This window comes from Mytilus trossulus, chromosome 8 (assembly GCF_036588685.1).
Source record: "Mytilus trossulus isolate FHL-02 chromosome 8, PNRI_Mtr1.1.1.hap1, whole genome shotgun sequence".
NCBI lineage: Eukaryota > Metazoa > Mollusca > Bivalvia > Mytilida > Mytilidae > Mytilus > Mytilus trossulus.
Window position 1 is genome coordinate 43,909,417 of NC_086380.1, and position 25,027 is coordinate 43,934,443.

The window sequence follows — 25,027 nt, forward strand, 5'->3', positions numbered from 1 at the left end:
ATACACTAGAAATAATGTTTGTTTTGTAAGTACATTTACCTATTATTATCAGAATTCCCTAATGACAGCAGTGTTGATTGCCATTTATGAGTGTGGGTAAAGGGTTATTTTTCCTGTAATGTGTTGTCATTTATATTTCAGGTGCAGCTGAGCTGTGAAAAAGTTTCATTATTTTTCAAATAGAGATCAACATGCAAGAAATGTTTAATTGTTCTTTCATTGTGAATTGCCATTTTTATTTCACGTTCTTCCGTGCATATAACGACACCCCCTTTACGCTCCTAAATAATGAGGATTCAATTTACAGAATAATTTGTGCAATTAAGCATCTTACATGTAGTTTTCACCATTTTAAGCATCCCCCTTTTTTATCAGAAATTTTTCAGGTTTTTTTTTCTTGTCATCTGAAATTGACAATATAATCGTGTTCATGATACAAAACCCATTAGAAATTCCTTACTATGGTTTAAACGGCGTAAATGTAATCTTCTACACTCTAGTGGAAATTTTGATAATATTTCAATACAAATTTAGATCGGAATGATCTGGATCGCAAAGTGCTTTAAACGGATTATGTTACTTGGTGATATTAAGCGCATACGAGATACGGATGTTGTATTTTGGTTTTTGGGATTCCAGCAGATGACATTGCCAAACTAACATCATTTCTATATTAAAATGTGACGGCAAATTGTTGCCGAGAAAACTTTGGAAGAATATTACAATGACATCTGCCTTTCAGGATTGCTTTCAATGGATGTCAGTTACAGAAGAGACGTTGTTTTTGCATGACGGATTGATCAGAGTCACTGATCTGGTAGAACTTCCTCGGGATGTAAACAACACACAGGGAGGCGACAATGAAGTCATAACCTTTGATTTGAAAAGCCCCAAAGAGCTAAGTGATAGGCTTCTTGCTGTATGTGGTACCCAAAACAATGCATATGCTCGATTGTTAGAATACAGGTTAAATGCTTTACGGGGATACTGGTGTGCGCAGAGACAGTTTGTAGGTGCAGAACAGCAAGATTCAGATTCCTCATCAAGTGAAGAAACTCTAAATATATTGAAGAAGCAAGGTCTTTTAAAAGAACCAGAACAGGCATCATTTTCAACACGAATCAGTGTCCTTTTAGTCTTGCCATTGCTTCAGTCCCAAAGTCGAATTGATCCCAAATTATGTGGTGTTACAGCACAGTTACTCTTGGACTGTCTGCGAGATTGTCCACCAATAAGTCTGGCAAAAGAACCAGGGGATTGTCTTCGTGGTTTAGAAAACCTCTTGTGCAGCTGGCTTTTAGAAGAAAAGGACAAAGATGCACTAGTTTTAGTAACAGATGTTCAGCAACGAACAAGTACAGCTGCAGCTCTAGTGGCTTTAGCAAGTGCAAGGTTGTTGTTTTATCTGATCTCTTAAATGATAAAAAGATCTGACCATTTTAACATTCAAACAAACAAAAAGGAAGATGTGGTATGATTGCCCAAGTGACAACTCTCCACAAGAAACCAAATTAACACAGAAATTAACAACTATAGGTCACCGTATAGCCTTCAAAAATGAGCAAAGCCTATACATTTTGTACCTCCTAGTCAGCTATAATAGACCCCGAAATGACAATGTAAAACAATGCAAACGAGAAAACTAACTGCCTTATTTATGTCCATTTTCACTGAACTAGTACATATTTTTGTTAGTTCAGTCATGTTTATTTGAAAAGTTCTGGATTCCTCCACTGTAAAATGATTGATTAAGGAAGCTACACACAACAGATCCTCATATTTGTCTTTCATGTTCAGGGATTTTCAACCCTCTCATTTGGGTCTGAAACTGGGCCCCTGTCCTAATGAGAAATATGCTCTTTTTTCCCCCAATTTTCAGCTCTAAAATTCCCAATTGTATATAAACATCATTGTAAGGTTTTGTTGCATGGACCCTGGGCCCCTTCCCTATTACACTAGGAAAATTACTGATGTTCATGATGTTTTAAAACTTTATTTGGATGATATCTAATTTATGAAAAGTAAGCTGCTGTATGCATGGTATGTATATATATGTTGTACATGAACATAAGGAACATAATGTAAGTTGATTTTCACATTAAAAAAAATTACAACAGATACACACATGACGCAAGGTCATGGAAAAAAATCTCCTTGTAGTTTTTTTTAGCAATATTATTGATCCTGTTGAAATTAGAATTCTGTGTTAAACATGTTAAATCTATAAATTAAGCAATAAATCCAGAAAAGTACACATAAATTACAAGATGTATAGTCATTCATATTTGTATATATACATATTTATAATTTCAGAGGCCATTTGAAAACATTTATACATACAATCCATTTACTACAAAGTTTGTCAGACCTACAATCCCTGCCTGTATCAGATATATTGGTCAAACTACTGGAGACGGAGGGAGGGCAGGGTCCTCCACCAGGACTGTCGGGGAATAAACATGTACTATGTTGGGCATTAGAGGACATGCTAGCTGGTCCAGAGAAAGAGCCTAAAGAGAAAGAAAAAGACAAAAATAAAGGTTTGGATTGGAATAATATTTGTTGTTCAGAATTCTGCAAACTCTAATATCCCAATGAATAAAGTTTCAATAACAGAGACAAAAAAATGTTGGTGGTTAAGCTAGGTCAATTAACAATTTGTGAGAGTTTAGTTAGTTTCAGTTCTTTAAGGTACATACATGTGTATATCATGTATATAGACAAGATAAGATAAGATATAGTATATATACCAATACACATAATTAACAGCGCCTGGTGATGTTTTATAGCCTGACCGGTTTCGGTCCATAAAGGACCTTCATCAGAGGCAGAATGGTGGATTAATGTTTGCACCCTATTTATATAGATATGGTAACCGGCGGTTGAGTTAATTGGCGGTTGAGTTGACCGGCGGTTGAGTTGACCGGCGGTTGAGTTAGGTAGCAATACACAGTTAGAAGTTTAGTTTCGCATTATGGCCCCTGTGAATTTTTTAAATATGAAAGTTTTTGTACAATAAAATTGATTTTTAGGTAATTGAAGAATAATATAGCCTTCTAAGTGGGTTTATATGAACATTTAGATTGATTTTAACATGTTTTATTAGCCATTTCAATGATTGACAGTCCGTATTTTCCTATCCGTACCGTTCATAGGTCCATAAATTATTGTAGTGTTTATCAACAAAGATTTTGCGCTAGATCTTTTCAATTCAATTTTATGGAAAAACGAGCAGGAAGACATATGATTTTTTTTGGACCACTTGATAGATATAAACCTATGGATTCAGGAAAGGTATCACTGTAATTCATTGAAATTTTCCTTTAGACCAAATTTTGGAGACTTTTGTGACATGTTCACCCCCCTTTTTTGCTATATTTTGTATCTAAGAAATGCAGATTGTTGCCATGGTTACACCCAAAAGGGATTATATTTCACCCTTATGACCATTAGAAATCAAATCTATGGAAGATTCTCTTTCTACAAGTATATACATGCATAACACACATATAAAGCCTTCTTTGTTAGACAGGAGGGGAAAGGGGGTGTTTAAAAATTATGAGTGTCAATTTTAAGTTTTTTTCCTAACTGTGTATTGCTACCTTAACCGGCGGTTGAGTGTACCGACGGTTGAGTTAACCGGTGAAAAATCCCAGTGGGATTTTCAATGGTTACAATTATTTATATTTAGCTAATGTTCATGTTACAGTAAACTGTTTGACATGTTACGGTAAACATTTTTACACTATACAGTAAACATGTGACCTGATGATAGAACCATATTTGGGCTTTAGCATTGGATAAAGGGTGTTTTAATTATTTAAGAAGTACATGGTAATCATTTAGTCTTGATCTTTGGCTTATGATCCACCTAAATATCAAGTCTTGGAATAGTATTTCATGGTAGTTATGTGATCTTGATATTTGGCTTATGATACACCTAAATATCAAGTCTTGAAATAGTACTTCCTAGTAGTCATGCAGTCTTGACCTCAGGCTTATGATACACCTGTATATCAAGTCTTGAAATAGTAATTCATAGTAGTCATGCAGTCTTGACCTCAGGCTTATGATACACCTAAATATCAAGTCTAATAATAGTATTTCATGGTAGTCATGCAGTCTTGACGTTTTAGCTTGTGATACACCAAAACATCAAGTCAAAACTATTACCCCCCCCCCCCCTAACCAAACAAAATTTGGTTTAGGTGGGGGGTCTTATTGAGAATGCTTCATTTAAGCCTTTAGTACTCCTTTCAAGATCAAAGGTAGATGAATATTAATCCTTGGTGTTAAAAAGTTTTCAACACCTTAAGTTTGTTATGTAGGTACATTGTATTACATATATACATCAATTTCAGGTAATCACTAGGCTTACGCTAAGATAAGATATTTTTATTCCAATTAAAGGGCCCTTGAAGAGCAAAGCAATTTATTACAATGATTTTAATAATTGTTACGTATACAATAATGTTGACTCAAATCATAAATATGAATTTAACTATTTCTTAGATGTTAATCTAAAACCAGTACATGTACATAAACATGTAGTTTACACAATTATTTTCTTCTAACATGACTTCAGACTTGAGGGATTTTTCTTTTTTACAGAAGTAGAACTCACCAAAACATCATTTGACAATTGGACAAACATTATAAAAACTAAAATCCTCAAATGATCAAAGAAATGAACTACATTAACTTGTAGATACCACAAGATGTGACTTTGTCATAGTTTAAAATACAGTAACATGTATATATGAACATTCAAGTACACATAAACTCAAAGAATATAAGATTAGATTTAAAATACAACAAATGAAATACATGACTTTATAAGAAGAGATCATGCATAAAGAAACTATCACTGAATCATATTTTCTAATGCATTCATATTAATTTGCCATATATTTTAAAACTTATTGTGGTTAAAAAATATGCAGCAAAACTAATCAGTGACATAACAATGTTATTGTCTAGATTCAGATGCTGGGCGTAGTGTGGCTTGTGATGGCAAGTTTCTGTATACCACAAATACCCAAGGAAAAGGTGTAGCAAAGATTGGAACAGGTTTACGTGGAACACTCAGGTGAGTTAATAGTCTATTCAGGTTGGTGTATTTCAAGTGAATGAGTTTGGTTAAACGATAGGACAGATTTATAGAAAATAAAGCATATTAAACTCTAAAATATATGATAAAAAAAAACTGAAATTTTCAATGTCTATATTTTCTTATTATGCATGTATATAATGTTCTGTTATTATAAAACCTATACAACTTCTGACATAGAACTATTTTTTTCATATATATCATTTGAAATTTGTAAAATTGGAATGAACAGTATTTTGTGACAACATTAGAGAACATAAATTTTTAAAGGATCAGGTCACAGTTATTGTTCAGATCTGTTGTATTTAAATCTTTTTAATATCTTGGTACAGAGGCTATGTGTATAGTAGAAACTTTGATGTGAACGTTGGACGATTGGCGTATGGATCAGGTTCCTTGCTGTGTCGACCACAATCATTTGATACAGAAATTGATATTAATTCTTTGTGTCAAGTGTTACATCCAAACACTTTGCAGGTAAATGTTTAGATAAAACTAGCATACACAAATGAAATAACTTCACATCATTGTGTGAATTTCCATTGTTTGAAATGTTTAAAACCAATCACAATATTTTGGTGTACCCCATACACTGGTGAATTTCTGAATAGCTAGCTGAATTAATTTTGATTGAATAGTGCTGCTGAAGAAAAAAAAATAGGAAATAATGCTGAAAGGTTAAAAAAAAAAAAAAAAATCTGTAATATTTGCAAGCAAGCATTTTAATTGTTCTTTATCCATTCTTAGAATTGAATCTTCAATCCAATAAATAACAACAACAAATTATTATTAATGTGTTTCTTATAACATACTAAATCATTAACTGGTGTTTTGATATGATCCAACTTTTTATTTTACAGGTCATAAAAACAATACCCAAACCAGAGGATTATTCCAAAGAGAATCCACAAACTACTGTAGGCTTCTGTAGTGATGGAACTTATTTCTACTGGATCTGGTTTGCAGGAGCAGCATCAGATAAGAGTAGTAAAGGGGTACCAGTTTATTTGGAAAAGTTTACATTTGATGTTAGTAGGCCTTTAGAATATTTACTTAACTTTGTTACGCCCCAGCCACTAGCGGAAGGGGCATTCAGCTTTTTACCCTTGTCTGTATGTCTATTTGTATGTCCAAAAAATTGGTTTCCGTTCTCTAACTTAAGTATGCCTTAACCAAATGTTATAACACTAATACACAATGCTTATTACCTAAAAAAAAAACAGATCCTGGTTAAATTTTGACCATGTCACTTTTATTATTCTAGAGTTATGTCCCTTTTCTAATGGAAAAATTTGGCACAATGCTTATTACTATTTATCCTAATTGCATTATATAGTGAATTGGAATGAAAATAAATCCTCCAGGAGGGACAACACACTAATTAACATCTGTGCATAGGGAAGAGTTTCTTAGTTACTATAATGTTTAACAAATTAGGAAATCTTTTAGATAAAACTTGAAAATTTCAGAAGTGTTCAGAAATTTTATGCAATTTTAAAAGCTTGACCAACTGACTAGTGGTATTGAAAATTAAAAAAACGATGTATAATTAATGCTGTATACACACTTAAGAAAAAAGGAATTTCTTCAATGGCACTACAAACCTATTATTAGAATCTTAATAAGATAGTTTTGATTTATTAGGATGGGTTATTATAATTTTATGTTTTTTCGATTTTAATTTTAGTCAGAGCAATTGGTAGCTGTACCACAACAATCCAGAATTACTCTGCAGAAGAAGGATGAATCAACAGCAAAAGCTCTAAGTGAAAGTTTATTGGCAAAGTTACGGCCCTTTAGAGGAAGTTCATCATCCATTACTCTAGCAGCCCTTACTGGCCTTGACCCTATAACCTCCAGGAAAGATGATGGTAAATTTTTTGTTTTTTTTTTAGAATTTGCATAGAAAATTATTGTGATTTAGTAGTATGCAGAAAAAATTGGTCATTTCTTCATTTCTGAAAAATACAAATTTTGTAAAATCTGAAAAATTATTTTCTATGAACATGATAAAATATCTAATTTTAAATAATCCTAATACTAATTTGAAGCAATTTAGACCTCTCCTTTTGAATTCATCAGGATCATTATATCATATGGAGTTTATTTACAGGCCAAAGTGGTAAAATGTTTTTTATGTTAAACTTTTCCATGAATGATGGGTTTATTGATTCTTATTTATTTGAATCCAGTTTCAAATATTAATATAACTTCAGGACCATACTACCCTAGAAAATCAGCAGGATTTATTTAATTGATTACAAAAAATACTCTTTTATGATAGAATTTTTCTTGAATTATATTTTAGGTGTTCTTGCTGGGAGTACAAGTTGTGGAATATCTCTAAAAAACTTGGTAAAAACTCCAGTCACTTGTGATGGTAGCCATGTGTTATTTTTGACTTCAATATCAGGTGGCGCCACAACAAGTTCTGCCTCAAGAGGTTTGTTTGGTGGAGGACCTGGTTTGACAGGACTAAGGAGTAAGTCTTTAACTTTAAAGAGGGATGTTAGGGTATTTTTATAAACTACTGTAAATTTTGTATTTTTGGTCTGACAGAAAAATAGGAACACACTTTTCAATTTTTAACAAGTGTCATAAAAGATATGGTTTTGAAAATTGGCACTCATCTCAACTCATCAGGAACTAATAAGTATTTTTGGTTAACAGGACAGAAACACACTGGGAAATTTCTCTTATCAAGGAAGTGAAACAAGCCCAGGTACTAAAAATAGAACTAAGGCCAGGATTTTTTAATTTGTTGGTTTACGGATCCGCCGCCCCGATTTTGCCGATTCCTAGAATAAAAATAAAATTGACTTTTCATGCTTTTTTTATTCCCGACGACCCAAATAAATACGTTATCCCTGAAAAATAATTAAATTCTTCTTTTTTTATGAAATGAAATGCATGAATCACTAACAAAATTGATAACACTCTCTGTTGTAAAAAAATAAAACTTCCAGTTTACGTTTCTAAAAATAGACAAATCAATTATAACTGACCTTGAAATGTTGTTTACGCAAATAATTTTGCAGAACGAAATCTGTGTTTAAAACCCATCACACAATAAGTTCGTTTCCCTTATTTGTCATCAGTCTGTAAGATGCATAATCTCATAGAAATAGACTTGTCCAAATGTGGACAGCTGGAAAGCACCTTGGAAGTAAAAGTTCTGAATATCAACAAGTCATTTAGAATTTTCTTGATTCATGGATAATAAAAAAAAAAATCGTCCATTTGGATTAAAAACGGGAATGCATGACACTAGATTAACCCAAGGATTTGTATACAAATCCTTGATTAACCCGATATTCTCTTTTTTCCGTGGACGAGTCCATTACGTTTTTGACACGTGTGTTGAAACTTATTTTTGTAAGACGTTTTTTACATTTTTTTCATTATCAGTTTTCGTTTTTGAAGATCATTACTCACCAAATTTTCTGGAATTGATTCAGAGCTACGCGAATTTGTTGTTCTTGTTTGTGAAAAGACGATTTAATTTTTAATTTCGTCTTTGTCTGTGAACACCCCCCCCCCCCTTTTTACGGCAAATCATTAGACAATGTCATGCGATATTTATGACAGCTGAGCAAGAATATTTCATCGAACTAAAATTTGAAATGATGACAAAATAGCATAAAAACATTTTGTAAGAAAGGTGAAATGTATATTTGTTTTGCATTTTTTTTTCTGTTTTGAAAGATTTTTTTTTTTTTTTTTCCCCAACCGACCGACCGGACTTTTTCATGGGGAAAATCCGTAAACCAACAAATTAAAAAACCGTGGCCTAAGTAATTTTGGTTTGTAAACTGCTTGATTGTGATTTTATTGCCTATCAAATGGTTATTATAAAATCAATTTGTTGAATTTGAAGTTTTCTCGACTTGTAAGAAAATATTAATTTGTTACATCTTGTTCAACAATTTTTTTATTATCTACTGCTATTAAATACATATGTTGTCGCAATAAATTAACTTCTTTTAGACATTTCCATCTGGGTTTTTTTTTGTAGCATTAGGTTCCTGTATGTGTTTCCATGTTAAAGATGGACTGTATGCTACAAAGACAGATCTCAGTGATGCTCCTACATGCTCTCTTGGTAGAGGGGCGGCCATTTCTGCTGTTGGTAAGAGGCATACAATACTCTCAGAACAAATATTTGTCATATTTTGACATATGATAATAGATAGGCAAAATATACAAAGGAAACACAAACTCATTAGTCAAAAAAAAACTGACAATGCCATGGCAAAAAACTGAATCAACAAATAGATAAATAGTACACAAAAACACAACAAAGAAAATTAAATACTGAGCAACACTAACCCCACCAAAAAATATTTGTGTATTTTTACCTTATAGGTGAACACACAAGTTTTTTGGTAGAATCATGAAATCAAATGGTACTCCGATATAAATGAATCCACAGTAAATTTTGAATGGTTCAATTAAATGATCCATTTTCTCTCATCTAATGAATAATTTAAAGTTGTCTATTTAATTGATCAAAGGAATAGAATCACTAAAAATGTTCATGTTTTTTTCATCTAAATTTTATTCACAAACCTACATTCTTCGTTTCATCAGATGCCATTGGACAGCTAGGTGTAGATATGTAAATCATTTCACTTCTTTATTCTCAACAGGTTTATGTTTTGATGTGATGAACAATTCTATATGGATGTGCAGTAATGATTGGGTTGACCAGTTCTATAACCCAGCTCATCAGGCACAACATCACATACACAGACGGCTCAGAATCCTACAGAATCCCAGTAAGGAAGGTATGTATGTCATAGATAGTGTAATTGACAGATTTGTTGCTGTATACCATATTTGTTTTCTGTTCATTTTTGTTACATAAATCAGGATGTTAGTTTTATCATTTGATTTGTTTTGCATTTGTAAAATCAAAGCCCTTTAAAGCTGACTGGTGTAAGGTTTTTGCTCATAGCTATATAGTTAAAGGCCATACCAACATTTGTCTAATTCTGTGTCTTTTGATCTCTGGCGGAGGGTGGTAATTTTTGCATTCTGATATAACTTTTTACTTATTTATGCACATTTAGTTTAAAGTAACCTACAGTTTCTAGATTATGTGTCACATAATCTTCAATTTTCACAATCAAAGAAATATATAGCCTTTAGTGTTCATTCAGTGAAATTAAAGCAACTTGCTGTATTAAGTTACCTTTAATTTTTTAGTGAGTTTAGAGCAGAATAGAGAAGCAGTAATCAAAGATTTGTTACAACATGTTGGCAGTATGTGTTTACACCAGATCAACAATGACCTCCTCCACACACCTCTGGGGTCATATATCCTACAGCAACACTCAGCTGACCTTGTCCATGTGGGAAGAATTGTAGACATCTTACAAAGGTCATTAGAGGTCAAGGACAACCAGATTATTCTGTGTTCATTGATAGTTTTACAGGTAACATAATATAAAAGTCCCATATAGAGGTATAAAGTGACTACCAAGGGAGCAATAAAAAATTACATGTCAAATATAAAAACTCGCATTTTAATATCTCTTGTTTAGCTGTTCAAAGATTTTCAATTACACTAAAATGTTTGTTCACTCTTAAAAATTTGCAAAAAATGATGCACACAGATATTCTAATCTAGAAAGGTCAACCAGTAAGTGTTCAGTTAAGCATTTAGTTAAAGATAGAATGTACAATCTTCTTTGCCATGCACATGCCTTTTATAAACCTAAATTATGATACATTATCCACCAGACTTTTTTTGTTGTTGAAAAAACATTCATCATGTTGCTTCAAGACCAAAAGTTTTTGACCCCATTAACAAAATTTTGAAAGCATCAAATCCAAAAAGGCTTTCAGTACAATCAGAAAGAAATTACTTATGTCAGTTTGGCATATAAAGGACTCTAAACACAGTTGATTTATTAACTGAAATTTTTACAGTAAAAATATATATAAAATTATGTCAGTACCAAATCAATTTTAATAGTAATAAAATTAGAAGATTGATATTAAAAACCATGAAATAAAAAAGAAGCAGGTCATTTGAGAAGCAGTTATTAATATTATCATATTTATAGTATTTGCATATTATACATCTGCTTTACTTCATATAATGCAGTGCTTATTATCTAAACTGTATTATGATTATTAATTATTTTCAGTTGGTGTTCAGAGTCAGTATCTTAACTGTAATGATTATTAATTATTTTCAGTTGGTGTTCAGAGTCAGTATCTTAACTGTAATGATTATTAATTATTTTCAGTTGGTGTTCAGAGTCAGTATCTTAACTGTAATGATTATTAATTATTTTCAGTTGGTGTTCAGAGTCAGTATCTTAACTGTAATGATTATTAATTATTTTCAGTTGGTGTTCAGAGTCAGTATCTTAACTGTAATGATTATTAATTATTTTCAGTTGGTGTTCAGAGTCAGTATCTTCAAAAGGAAATCCAAGGAAGAAGAGGATGTACTCCAGAGATTAAGGTAGAAATAGATCTCTAATCTGATAAGAATTTAAAAACAAAATGTATAGTTTGAAAAATCTGAACAATTGCTCTTTTCCACTTATGGAATATGTTTATTACACACTGTACTTCTTTTCACACTTTTATATAATTATTAATTACAAAAAAAATATTTATATATCGTAAATAAGGTTTATATGCCCTCATAGTAATAAACGGGGCATCAAGTTTTCTGAATTTCTCATTCAAATGTTATGAAACTTATATACAATACTTATAATCACAAAACTCAGATCAAGTTTGAATTCAGGTATCATCTCTTTTACTGTTCTGAAGTTATACCCCTTTAAAATCTTATTTGCAAAATGGGGCATCATCTGTGTATAATGGACATATTCTCCATTTATTTCTGTTTGCAGTAACCTATTTTATTATTTTACAGTGATTTAGTGTGGAACCTGTTAAAATCTAGAGATAAACTAGACAAACCAACTGACAAAGAAGATTTCACGTCAGCTGTGATCACTGAAGCATGTCATGTCTTAACCAATGGGGTCAATGTATTATATCCCACAGAAAGTGCTAAAAATAGACTAATGTTGAGTTTACTGGATAGTTCTTATGAAGCTCATATAGAATTGAGAGATATGATTCTTGTGGACTTTGCTGATCGTTTGAGAGGAATGACTTACAGTAACACAGAATCAAAAAATCTCTGGTAAATACATATAAGAATAAATATCATAAAATTAGTTGTTTAATTGCAAAAATGGTACAATGACATAATGAAAAATTGTAAATCTTGCACAAATAGATTTGTGATATGACTTGGATAAATTATGTTTGTGTTGTTTATTTAAGAAATGACTCTTACAAGCATGGAATCTATTTATTTCTGTTGTAAAATTACTAATTGCATAAAAATACAATGCAGCAATCTAGATGCTGGTCTTTTGCAAGAAATTGGTCTTATAAGAGACTAAATGATGTTCACAATTTGATTTGAAGTCCTTAAACTGTCACAAAAGAACTGGGCAAGTGCTGCATGTTGGATGAAAAATAACTTGTTGCCATAAATATTTGAATCAATGTTATACAGGAAAATTTATAGAAAAAGTGCATCAGTTTTCACTTTACTAATTACTCTAACGAATTAACATTTTTTGTTGACACAATCTACATGAATTAAGTCTGTACCTTTATATTGCAACAAATTCATTTACAAATTTATTTTTTAGTTTTAATGATGAAACTGTCAACTTAATACTAAAGATAGCTGTTAAGGAGTCTTGTGAATTACTGAAGGAATCAGTTTCCATAGGGAAAAACCAGTTCGAAGAACTACAAGCTCGAGTACCTGTAAGATATTGAACAGAAAATGTCAGAAATACCTAGTTTATGATATTTGACTTAGATGCTACATAATCATTCATATTTTTTTCTGAAACAGATAAATATAAATTCCAGACTCCACTTAAATAGATAAGAAGATATGGTATGAGGGCCATTGAGACAACTCTACATCCAAGTCACAATTTATAAAAGTAAACCATTACTGTATGGTCTTCAACATGGAGCATTAGCTCATACCTTACAGCAAGCTATAAAAGCCCCTCATAATGACATGTGGTAAACCATTCAAACAGGAAAAACAACGGTCTAGTCTATATAAAAAAACAAGAAATACTTATGAACCAAACCAAAAAACGAAAACTACTGAACATCAGATTCCTGACATAGGAATTAACATGTTTCAGAGCTGTATTGGGTTTAAAAAATTTGAAAAAATAGCTTTTGAATAAAATCAAATATTTGGAAAATAAAGCAAATTTAATCTATTTTTTCAAACTAATGTCATATATTTTCGTCTTAGTTTGATATAATCTATTTGTGATAGAAAATATATCTATTTATATCTTACGCTTGGAAGAATATAACTTCCAGATGTTGATTATAATGTTCATAGAAATAGTACTACACAATTGTCAAATCTTAATATTATAAAATAAGTTATTTGTTTTGTAGGTAGCCTCATCTTGTTTGAGGTATATGATGTCACTTCAGTCATTTCTGTTGAGGGAAGCCATATTGTACAAGTCTAAAACAGAATCAGAAGATTCTACAAAACAGGATAATACAATACTGAAGGTGAGAAAAGTTTTAACCCTTGAGTAGGTTTTTATTTTTAGAAGAATTGTTTAAAGGAGGGATCAGTTTTTGTCAGAAGGCACCTCTATTAAATTGGGATGTTTTGAAGATGCAAAATGTAGTTTGAAACCTTTAAAAAAAAGTCTGTGAGGCACAATGCTCTTATTTCAAATGAATATTGTTTAATTCCTACAGAACATAAAAAAAGAGATTAAACTATGAGGCGTTCAGTTTATGTCATAAAGATTTCAGGTCATCACCTCTAAAGGTGAAAACTCCCCATAAATTGTGAAAGTTGGCAGGTTTGCACTTTGTCTGACTTGAATTATACAATTTATACCTGTTCATGGTCATGATAGTGGAAATAACTGGGAGAGTGCTAACCTTCTAGATTATGAAATTGATATGTGCATTAATTATTGCCATTTTTTTTTTAAATGACCGAGAATGAGAGTTTAACTATTTTGATTTTAAGAAAAGCTATATACATACACATATATCAGATATGACATTGCAAGTACTTATTGCGATACTCAAGTAGTCACATTATTAGTATTAATAAAAACCTCTGAATAATTTCTTAATTTACAGTATTACTGCTATGATTATATTATCCTAATATATCATATTTATTGCTTTTTTTGCTTTTAACAGGAATTACAAATATCCATCATGAATCTGGCTTCAAAAGTATTTAGAGGTTCTTACCAAGTAAGTAAAATAAATCATACTAGCTGTTTATCAGTATAAGTATGTTACATAAACCAAGCGCAGAAGTCTAATTTAACAAAATTCACAATTTGTTTGGTATGCATTTTGTGTTGCACAATACATACTACAAGCAATACAGTTAAAAAGAAATGAGAGCTATAATATTTCTTATATCTATTTTGAAATCTGATATCCTTAAATGAATCCACAAAAAGATAGTATTTTATAAAAAAAATCATCAAGCATGGTATCTCCACTGTAGCAGGTTATAAGATTGAATGTAGAATTCTAATGCAGCATTGCATGTGAACCAACATAACAATTTCTGTGTGCTGTAATTTTCTAAATGGACATAAATCAGAATAGAAAAAGCTTTCCTAACGTTATATTAAATAAAGGTATGGTATGCAATATTTAAGGTTGTACACAACACTTTCACTAAAATTAATTTGGCTTGTTTAATTTTCATAAAATTTTGAAAAAGTATTTACTTTATGACCCTTTTACAAAAATGTAAAAAAAAAGAAAAAAATACACTGGTTATATAGCAGTTTGACAAACACTAATTTTGATCATTGAGAAGCTTTATATTGCCTTCACAACGCAACGTAATTAAAACATTAAGCTGAAATTACAGAGTTATCTCCCTGTAGTGTTAGGTACCACCTTAATTCTTTTTCTTTTTATCAGGTTCTAGAAGCTTTATTAGACACCTGTAGTACAGTAATATCAAAACATAAAGAGGACTTGGAATATTGGTTACAAGGATTAGAACGACTGGCTAAAGCCACAGTGTTGGGACATCTACTTCCTGTCCTCCTGACAGCCATGACACATCCTAACTTACGATGTCTACAATTTGGTGATAATCTGATGTCACAGTTGGTTCACCTTGTTGTTTTAACCAGCCAGGTAAGAATTGACCACCAAGATAACATTCTTATGGTTACTCTATAATATGCAGGCATATTTTGTCTGATTATTAGTTATGTGAACTTGCCACAATAAATTACTTTTTGGGATACGATTGCTGTCAAGCAATCTGTAGACTTTTACCCTTGACTCATGCTACATTCCCTCACGTCATTCGTTTTATTCTAAACATTCAGCAACTTCTCAGATTCTTATGATTGTCTTGCTTTAAAAGGTAAAAACAAGCAGAAGGATTGAACATAAACAACTTCCATGTAATGTTCTTCTCATAATCATTATGTGTGATATTTTCCTTGACTTATATGCGGGTTTTTAACAACGCGGAAAATCAGAATTAAACAGTATTTATGTTTAGTGTTTTTACCGTATAAATTTAGAATCACGTCAGAGGGAATTCCCCAGTTTTGATAACTTGCGAGAGGTCTCTGAATTCCATCGATAATTCTATTTCTGTCATAAGAACTGAAGTGGAGTATTTCTATATTTTACCGTTATGAAACTGATATTTGATACTGTAGTTGCATAAAGAAATGGAGAACCATTCATCATATCATTTAATAAACGTTCTTGTTCCAAATCGCAAGTCGCGGTTTGTTTATGTATTAATGCGCATGCACGGTCTCACTAATTAGCGACAAGAAGAATTTTAGCGACAAGAAGAATAATATTAGCGACAAGTAAACATTTATTTTTATTTAAATTACTTATTCAAAATAAATATTAAAAGAATATGCAAAAGAAAACCATTTCGACGACAGGAAAGTTAATATTGATAGAGAAAAAAATGAAACTTGTAAATCTAATTCAGTTGCTACATTTATTTGCATGATATTTTATTAGGTTTCACAGGAAGTATTACGTTTACCCTGTCTTATTATGGTATAACTTTTACTTGTGTTTTAGAACAATAATATATTTTGTGTTATAATTTGTTTTTAAAACTATCTTTTGTACAATATATAATTAACTTGCAAAATGCATTATTTGTGCATAATTGTCCAGAAAATACATACACAAATTGTGAAATACAAATTAAAAACTGAAATCAAACAAGAGGAAACCATAATTAAAATGTGAATATTTTTCATCATTTTATTTAGTGTATTGTCTCATTTGATGATATTTATCATGTCTATGCATATTGATTGAAGATTAAAGGAAATTGATGACAATCTTGAGTTTTCAACAGGTGTTCACTGTTTACAATAATTCACAGTATATTCTCGCGCGTGTAATTGTTGAAGGTGTTAATTGGATGTTATTTTAGCAATAAAACAGGGGGCAGGTGCCTCGTTAATCTCATTTGATGCTCTTAATTGTGTATTACCTTAGGGTGAAGCCACAGCTAATGTTGGTCATATCAGAAAATATTAATTGTACAGTTAGTAAGGAAATAATATTTCATGTTTTTGTTTCAATAAATCCTTCAAAGGGAAGGTGACAAATCTTTGTTTTTATTTTCATTTTATAGCGTTTACATTTCCTTTGCTCTTACAAATGTTTAATTTCTTCATCTCTCAATATGATGATAAAAACTACACAATCCCTTCCTCGCAAATTTTTAATTTCTTCATCTATCAATATAATACTAAAAAATTATTTTGATGTATTTGATAAAAAAAAAAAATGTTTTCTTGTCGCTAAATAGCTTCTTGTCGCTTTTTGTCACTACATTTTTTCTTCTTGTCGCTTTTGACGCTTGACTTTTCTTGTCGCTAATTAGTGAGACCCCGCATGCGTATAGTTTTCTTGATTTCAAGGGGTATCAGATTGAGTGATTCCCCGCTTCATTGATTAATTTGAAACTCATGGGATTCTTTCTATGTCTGTCTGCTATTGAGGATTATTTTGTTGTTGCATAATTTTAAATCATTTATGCATAATTTAAATATGTCAAGAAAAATTAACTCGTTAATGCCGATAAACGTCGTATTATATTAAGAACGATCTCAATTTAAACAGAGGAGTGTGTATGGAAAGGAGTCATGCCCTCTGACCCAAAGGAACTTAGACAAAATTAAAGAATGTTTTTAAGCATTATTGTGATCTTTCAAACTAGAACATAGGCCGATCACAAATTGAATGCTATGTTTACAATTGTTGAAAGCCATGTGCTTTTTTGGCGGGAAAATTCTGGACCCCTTAACAGGAATCAGTTACATTTCATTGTTATTTATAGACAGTAAAAATAATTTTGGCAATCATTTTGACTAACTGCTAAGATTTAATTATTCATGAAAAATTAATATTTTCTTCAGGTGAAACTGTTAACCCTTTCAACACTACACAAAAAAATAGAAAAATGGCTGCTGCTGCTGCATTTTTTTTTTGTTCATTCATTAGAAAAGTATATTCCTTTTCAGACTGCTGTATCTTTTTTATTATAAGAGATACAGAAAAAGTTATTGCATGAAAAATGCACAGGAGAGTATGAACTGTAATGTTAAGCAGTTATTTCAGTAAAATTTTTATCAGGTTACCTGCATTTTCAGGTAATTAACAGGTAAAAGGTGTAATTTATTACATTTGTGTTGAATTTTGAATAAAAACTACTTGTAGTCTTCATCTATTTTGTTTTTTTATCTGCCATATCATAAAAAAGACACCAATTTCTCGATTCCGTAGCGTATTGCACCATACACAACGTATTATGTAATCATGGCACAAATCAGTGGCTCCGTCCTCAAAATTTTCAGTCAACCTCCGTTTTCCCCCCTTTTTCTACGTCTCGTAATGATCGATCAAATCATATTTCCCACACGATTTGAATGTATTAAACACATTGAGATAGCAAGAAACCTTTTAACTAATCCTCGTCGTCAGTTTCGCCATAGAAATGCTGAAATATTTCCATATTTACAGCTTCGTTTCCGATTTCCGCCATTTGCATTTGTCAAAATATTTGTTTTTATTTTCCTTCAATTTTCCTTCTACTGCATGATTTTACAATAAAAATTGCCGTGATTTCAAGCGCAAATGAGACCTTGCATATCCTCGATTCATACAAGGAAAAATTAGAGAGGACCAGAATGTAAACCGAATGGTTAAAGAGTCCTTATGAAAAATCCGTTGTCATCGCGGCATATGCCGCGAATAGCAGTGGCGGACGGCGTATGTCATCGCGGCATATGCCGTGTATAGCGTTGAAAGGGTTAATACTTTAATTATCTACATCTGCCACAGTATTTTCTATCCAATAGACAAGGAACATTAGCTACAAATTGGTCATTGTACTTTCAAATTATATACATTTTACAGACTTAAGAGGTATTGAGTGAAAGTAACGTATATCATGTATATTCATCATTTAACACCATTTAAATGCATTTAAATAAGTTGGTACGAGTTAGCAGTGGTACGCCTGCATAAGTACAAGGTTTTTTTTAGTGGTACGAGTTTACAATAGTACGGGATAACTATAATTCTATAAAACACAATAAGTACATGGCTCATACACTTGTTACTGGGATTGGCTATTCTTAAAGTTGAGTGATTATTCAGATTATTACATTTTGCATGTGCAGTTGAATTAGTTTTGAAAATAATACTATCCAGCTGTACCTGAGTTACCGGCCAAAAATGCTTGAGACTCACGCATGTTCATGCTTTTTTGCGGCAGTATCCTTGGATATATTTTTTTCCTCTTTGATCTTTTCAATTTTGGCCAAATCTCATGTATTTGCTTAATGAAAATTTGGCAGAACTGCTATACATGTGTCAATGAAAACTATGGCAATCGTATCCCTCAGAGCATTCTGCTCTTTGATTTTTCATTGTCATTGTAGGGAATGGTACTTCTCAGAAAGAAGATTTTTTTTAAAGATCTTTTAGACCTCATTATTTCAATGCCTTACTGCTATGAAGCATATCAGAAGTACATTCTTTTTTGTGTATATGTTTTTGAACTGTTTTAACTTCTTTAGAATTCTTTTGAAACCCTGCACTCATAAAACATGGTACATTTACTAATATTGTATCTTGTTTATATTAGGCTGCTCTGTTGTTGAAAAGTCAAGTCCAAGCTGTGCAACAGGAGATATTTGAAAAAGATTCTGATATAGATGTAGCCAAGCTGATTGGTCAAGCTGTCAATTTAGAAAAGTATGTTACATAAAAAAATATTGAAATGGTAAAAGTTTGTACATTAGAATTTAAAAAGTCCATTATCCAGAGTTTTGACAGTTTTGCACTTGGAAGCTGTAATGGAAACAAATTTTGGAACTGCTGGGGAGCTTCATAAGAATGATAACATTTTGGCAGAGAAAGGGAAAAAGTATTTTCCCCACTGTGTAATTTAACTTTTTCAAGCATTTGTTTTCCACCAGTGACTGAGATGGGAGTCTTTGGATGATACAAGGTTGAAAAAAAGACAAGTTATAACCTTTAATATATAAGCTCCCTCAGATAAAAATCGACCTTATGCAAAGGAATATCAATACATCTGTTTGGGTTGGAAAAAAAAACCTACATGCAAGGTCTATAATAGCATGAAAATTGAGTTAGGAACCCTACAAAACCCTACAAAAAAAAGTTCATTTCATATTTTTGTTTGAATGTTTGAAAATCAAGCACAATCTTTCACATATACATGAATATGTGTACTTGCATAGATGGATTTCTATCCCACAAAGCTCATATTACAGTTGAGCAATATTTGGTTTTAGATTAATAAACTACTAAGTTGCATGTCTGTTGCTTGTTTTATATTTGAATTATTCTGTAGGGATATATTTGTACAATTTTTTTTTTTTTATTAACTAGTTGTGATCTGAAAGAAAAAGAAGAGGAAGGATTCCTTGCTGGACTAAAGATCCCTGCCCCCTGGTCATCAGGGAAGGCTATAGAGAGTATACATCCTGTCAGGGACAATTACAAGTTAAAGGAAAGTGTCCATATCCCTGGGGCAAGGTGTCTGTACCTTAGATTTGACCCCAGATGTGCCTCACAATATGATTACGATAAGGTAAGAAGACATTTTGATGTGTTTTGCTAATTTGTAGTTCACAACAATTTTTTGCAGAAATAGAATTTTGTTAGAACTTGTAATAAGTTTCATAATAAATGGCTAGGCAACATGATAAGTTACTATTTTTTTCAATTGAAGTATTTACTAAATGATATACTGCTAAAACATATAACATAAAATATATCAAGGAGATATCTATCTGTAAAAAAACTAAGATAAAAATCTACAAAACATTTTATTTACCCATAATTTTTTGTTGTTGTAATATTGAAAAATGTCATTTTGGAAAATTTTGTTATTTTGATTTTGGAAGCAAACAAATTTAAGTAACTGAATTTGAGCTAACAACACTAACATTACAAGAAGTATAAAACAAGTAGGACTACTGTTAATTCAGAAATTATTGTGAGGTTTTCATTATTGTGAAAAATGCAACAGAGCTGTAAACGCAATAATTTAAACTAGCATTTTGAAATATTTTATATGAATTAAACAGGAGTTTTCTCAAAATCATAAATATTAAAATCGCATTTAAGTCTAAAATCGCAATAAAAAATGCACAAAATAATTTCTGACTAAACAGTATCCTTAAATAAAATTGAGAATGGAAATGGGGAATGTGTCAAAGAGACAACAACCTGACCAAATAAAAAACAACAGCAGAAGGTCACCAACAGGTCTTCAATGTAGCGAGAAATTCAAGGACCCGGAGGCGTCCTTCAGCTGGCCCCTAAACAAATATATACTAGTCCAGTGATAATGAAAGTATTTAAAGTATTTTAAAATGGACAATTTAGTCCAAAGTAGAAGTCTGACAGAAAAAAAATCATTATATTTACATAGATGTAATTTCTCAACTTGACCTTTGTGCATAAATATCCTCAAGTTGATTTTAACCCTTCTTTTGATTTTATATTTTTTCTTCATTATGTCCTGTACACAGTTGAAAGCTTTGCTATACATATTGCTGATATTTATCTTTATAGTTAGTACTGTATGCTGGCCCAACCACAAACTCTAAGAAGGTAGCTGAGTATGGTGGGAATACATATGGATTTGGCAGTCGTAGTGTTCTGGGATCTGGATGGCCTAAAGATCTTGTCAAAGTATGTGACAATTATTTTACTGTAAATTCACAAATAAGTGCATGCATTTATTGTACAATTTTGTCATTTTAGATTAAAATTGCATTTGCTCTATTGAGAAAAAATCATGTTTGAATCTTATAAAAAAAAAAAAAATGGAAGTTTAAAATTATTGTGATTATATCCCTGTAGCATTTTTCCAATAACAAAACATCACATTAATTTCTGAGTTTGCAGAACATTTTAAGCATGACTATTTTATTTTCTAAATTTTTTTTCTTCAAAATTAACAAGTGTTTAGACATTTTTAAGGCATTGATTACTCAAATGTATGAAATCAAATTTGAAAGGCAGGAAATCTTTATATACCGGAAAAGGTATAGTCTTGTAAACATGTAAATCTGACTGATTAAATTAACTTTACAACATTACTTTATAGGTTGAAGGAGATACAGTAACATTTTCTTTTGAGATGAGAAGTGGTAGAGAGCATAACACACCAGACAAGGCCATGTGGGGATTTATGTGTACTGTCAGGGCGCAGGTAAGTCAAAACTAAATGAATATTAAAAAGTACATAGAAAGCCACATTAAAACAGGGGGAAGGTAGTGTTTGTGCACTGTCAAGTCTCATTTTAGGGTAAGTGATAAAACCATCATAATACACTAGACACATCATTATGTTTCAGATATAAATGTGAGTAGATGTTTAGGGACAAGTGCATATGGTGAAATATTATCCTGTTATATCTTTATTCCTTTTTTCGCTATTCAAAAAACAACACCCTTACAACAACAACAAAATTAGAATTAAAGAACAAGCTCAGAGATGAAATCTAAAAGAATTATTAATTGAGTCCCCATTTCAGAGAGATGATACAGCATAAAACTAAGCAAAATAAAAAATGAAATAAAAGAGTTATGAGTATTGGTGGTCATGTGCTCAATATCAAATTAGGATTATTTTCAATTATCTTCTCTACCGTTGGTGAAAAAATGACTTAAATATTGTATTGAAATTGTAAAAATAATGTATTGTATATAATATTTGCAGGAATCTACAGAAGAGGTATCTATTGGCCTTCCTTTCTTAGCAGATTTAGCTCTAGGATTATCAGTCCTGGCCTGTACAATGCTACAACTATTATACGAGGGACCAGATAAATCTAAACAAGAAATCAGTTGTACACATTTACTAAGATCTAAATTATTACAAAGGTTTGTATATTTGTTAACTGTGTAAGCTTATTTGTATAGCAAACAAAAAAAAATATATTCAAAAATCAGAAATACATAAAAAATTGTAAATAAAAAGAACATTGTAGCTATAGTTAAATTGTTTATAAACAGTTATATCATTGTATATGAATATCCCCTTTTATTCTTGTATGATTACTGACTATTTGCTGTCTAAAACTAATTGAAAGTCACTGGTTGAAAAGATAAATAGAATAGGTATATCATTAGGCATCCTTAAATTCTGTATAATGATGTTTTTCTTTTAACAGATGTGTATGGCAGTCAGATACAGGAAAACCTATTCCAGGCTTCTCTCCTGATTCTTCCCACGACCTTACCATTATAGAGGACACATCTCTACCAAGAATCAAACTTCCATCTGATATTATACAGAACTTGAGAAAACTCTGTCATAGGCCAACACAAACACTCAGGCCAAGTATAAGGTAAGGTAGATCTAAATGTCTGTTTCATAATGGTTCGTTGTGTGGACTAGGTCAAAGTTACAACAAAATAACTTGTGTGTTTTCTTAGTGAATAAAATTTAAGATTTCTAAACTTTGTTACACTATTCATTCCAAGATATTGTATATGTAGATACAAAAAGTTCAGTGTAAACCTACAGCAAAGAGTTGAAATCTGAAATAATTATTAATTGAGTTCCCACATCATTATAATACTTGAGTAGGTTCAGGTGGTATCACACCCCTTTTGATTGGAAAAAATTTCCTTTTTGGCAAAAATCATCATGAAAAGTTTTGGGCTCATTACGCTTTATGCTTTTATTACTATTACAGAAATTAGCTCTTACCCTAGTTTCCTTGAACCATGGATCGGCCCCACAAGAAAATATTATTTTAAAAAGTCTGAAATAGTTAACTGGGTACAGCTGAGAATTAAAATTCATTTGCGTAATTTGTGTTATTGATTTTCTACTTTCAGAGAAGTGATTCAGCCAGACATACTTGAAGAAAGAGTTATATCCACTGTTATAAAACATCTATCACTGACAGAAATTGTGCACCAACTACCTTCAGCTGAAAACCAAAACCCTGAGGAATTCTCACTGTTACAGTCTGTTCTACAAGAAGTTTATAAAAGATTGGATGCTCTGATTAGACAGTTGCAGGTACAGTTCATCATGTCCAGTTTGAACCATAAAAAAGCTAGAATGGTCAAAATGTTACAGAATGTTATAGATTCACACAATGGGGATTTAAAAGTATTGCACTCATCAAGGACCTTTAAAAAAATGATAATTTTCATGTTTGTAAAATTCAAAATTTTAAATTTTGCCACAATATATATCATTTATCCAAAAAGTGTTTACTTCAAACTTATATCCTTCTGTTCAAATGAAATGAACAACTGGCATGAGTACTTTACATCTTTATATTATTAGCAGAGGACCATGACTGAAAAGTTGCACATGCATTAAACAGTAATTTACAGAAGGGTACACAAAGTTAATAAAATTAGTTGTCTTGATTTCTTTTATAGAGTTTAGCAGGCCAGGAACAACATTGGCATACAGATGTATTAGACCATAAACAGGAGAACACAGAGGATACACCACCATTTTTTCATGATTATCATCTGCAGGAGGTAAGTAGTATTTCAGGGATAGAAGAACTGATCATTTTTACATCATGATATGAGTAGATGGGAGTAATATGTTCAAAATTTGAAAAAAATAAGAAAATACTGTACTGAATATGCATCAATCAACTAGGTAATAAGTATATATCAGAAATACAGATCTTTTAATTGTTTTTGTCGAGCCTGCAACTTTTGTTGCAGAAAGCTCGACATAGGGATAGTGATCCAGCGGCGGTGGCGGCAGCGGCGGTGTTAGCTCACTTCTTAAAAGGTTTATATTTTAGAAGGTGAAAGATCTGGATTCATCATACTTTGTATATAGATGCCTCATGTTACAAAGTTTCCGCCAGTCACATTTCCAATGTCCTTGACCTCATTTTCATGGTTCAGTGACCACATGAAAAAAAAGTTCAGAATTTTTGTAATGTTGAATTCTGTCTTATTATAAGTAATAGGATAACTATATTTAGTATGTGTGTATTTTGCAAGGTCCTCATGCCCGTCAGACAGTTTTCACTTGACCTCGACCTCATTTCATGGATCAGTGAACAAGGTTAAGTTTTGGTGGGCAAGTCCATATCTCAGATACTATAAGCAATAGGGCTAGTATATTTGGTGTATGGAAGGACTGTAAGGTGTACATGTCCAATTGGCAGGTGTCACCTGACCTTGACCTCATTTTCATGGTTCAGTGGTTATATAGTTAAGTTTTAGTGTTTTGGTCTGTTTTTCTCATACTTTATGCAATAGGTCTACTATATTTGTTGTATGGAATGA

The 25,027-nt window shown here is 31.6% G+C and overlaps 1 protein-coding gene across 1 annotated transcript in view; it reads left to right on the plus strand.

Moving 5' to 3' along the window:
• Window positions 1–641: 641 nt before the first annotated feature.
• Window positions 642–25,027, plus strand: part of LOC134680988 (probable E3 ubiquitin-protein ligase HECTD4) — an 80,331-nt gene continuing 55,945 nt past the window's right edge. The window contains exons 1-24 of the mRNA XM_063540314.1: window positions 642–1,392; window positions 2,314–2,540; window positions 4,981–5,089; window positions 5,443–5,587; window positions 5,971–6,138; window positions 6,798–6,981; window positions 7,419–7,592; window positions 9,126–9,239; window positions 9,760–9,897; window positions 10,319–10,548; window positions 11,521–11,588; window positions 12,012–12,287; window positions 12,808–12,928; window positions 13,595–13,717; window positions 14,372–14,428; window positions 15,119–15,340; window positions 19,353–19,462; window positions 20,123–20,324; window positions 21,314–21,433; window positions 21,852–21,956; window positions 22,467–22,630; window positions 22,921–23,097; window positions 23,594–23,780; window positions 24,152–24,256. Of these exons, the coding sequence (XP_063396384.1) occupies window positions 725–1,392; window positions 2,314–2,540; window positions 4,981–5,089; window positions 5,443–5,587; window positions 5,971–6,138; window positions 6,798–6,981; window positions 7,419–7,592; window positions 9,126–9,239; window positions 9,760–9,897; window positions 10,319–10,548; window positions 11,521–11,588; window positions 12,012–12,287; window positions 12,808–12,928; window positions 13,595–13,717; window positions 14,372–14,428; window positions 15,119–15,340; window positions 19,353–19,462; window positions 20,123–20,324; window positions 21,314–21,433; window positions 21,852–21,956; window positions 22,467–22,630; window positions 22,921–23,097; window positions 23,594–23,780; window positions 24,152–24,256 (4,194 nt within the window). The 5' untranslated portion in view covers window positions 642–724. The remainder of the gene's footprint in view (window positions 1,393–2,313; window positions 2,541–4,980; window positions 5,090–5,442; window positions 5,588–5,970; window positions 6,139–6,797; window positions 6,982–7,418; window positions 7,593–9,125; window positions 9,240–9,759; window positions 9,898–10,318; window positions 10,549–11,520; window positions 11,589–12,011; window positions 12,288–12,807; window positions 12,929–13,594; window positions 13,718–14,371; window positions 14,429–15,118; window positions 15,341–19,352; window positions 19,463–20,122; window positions 20,325–21,313; window positions 21,434–21,851; window positions 21,957–22,466; window positions 22,631–22,920; window positions 23,098–23,593; window positions 23,781–24,151; window positions 24,257–25,027) is intronic.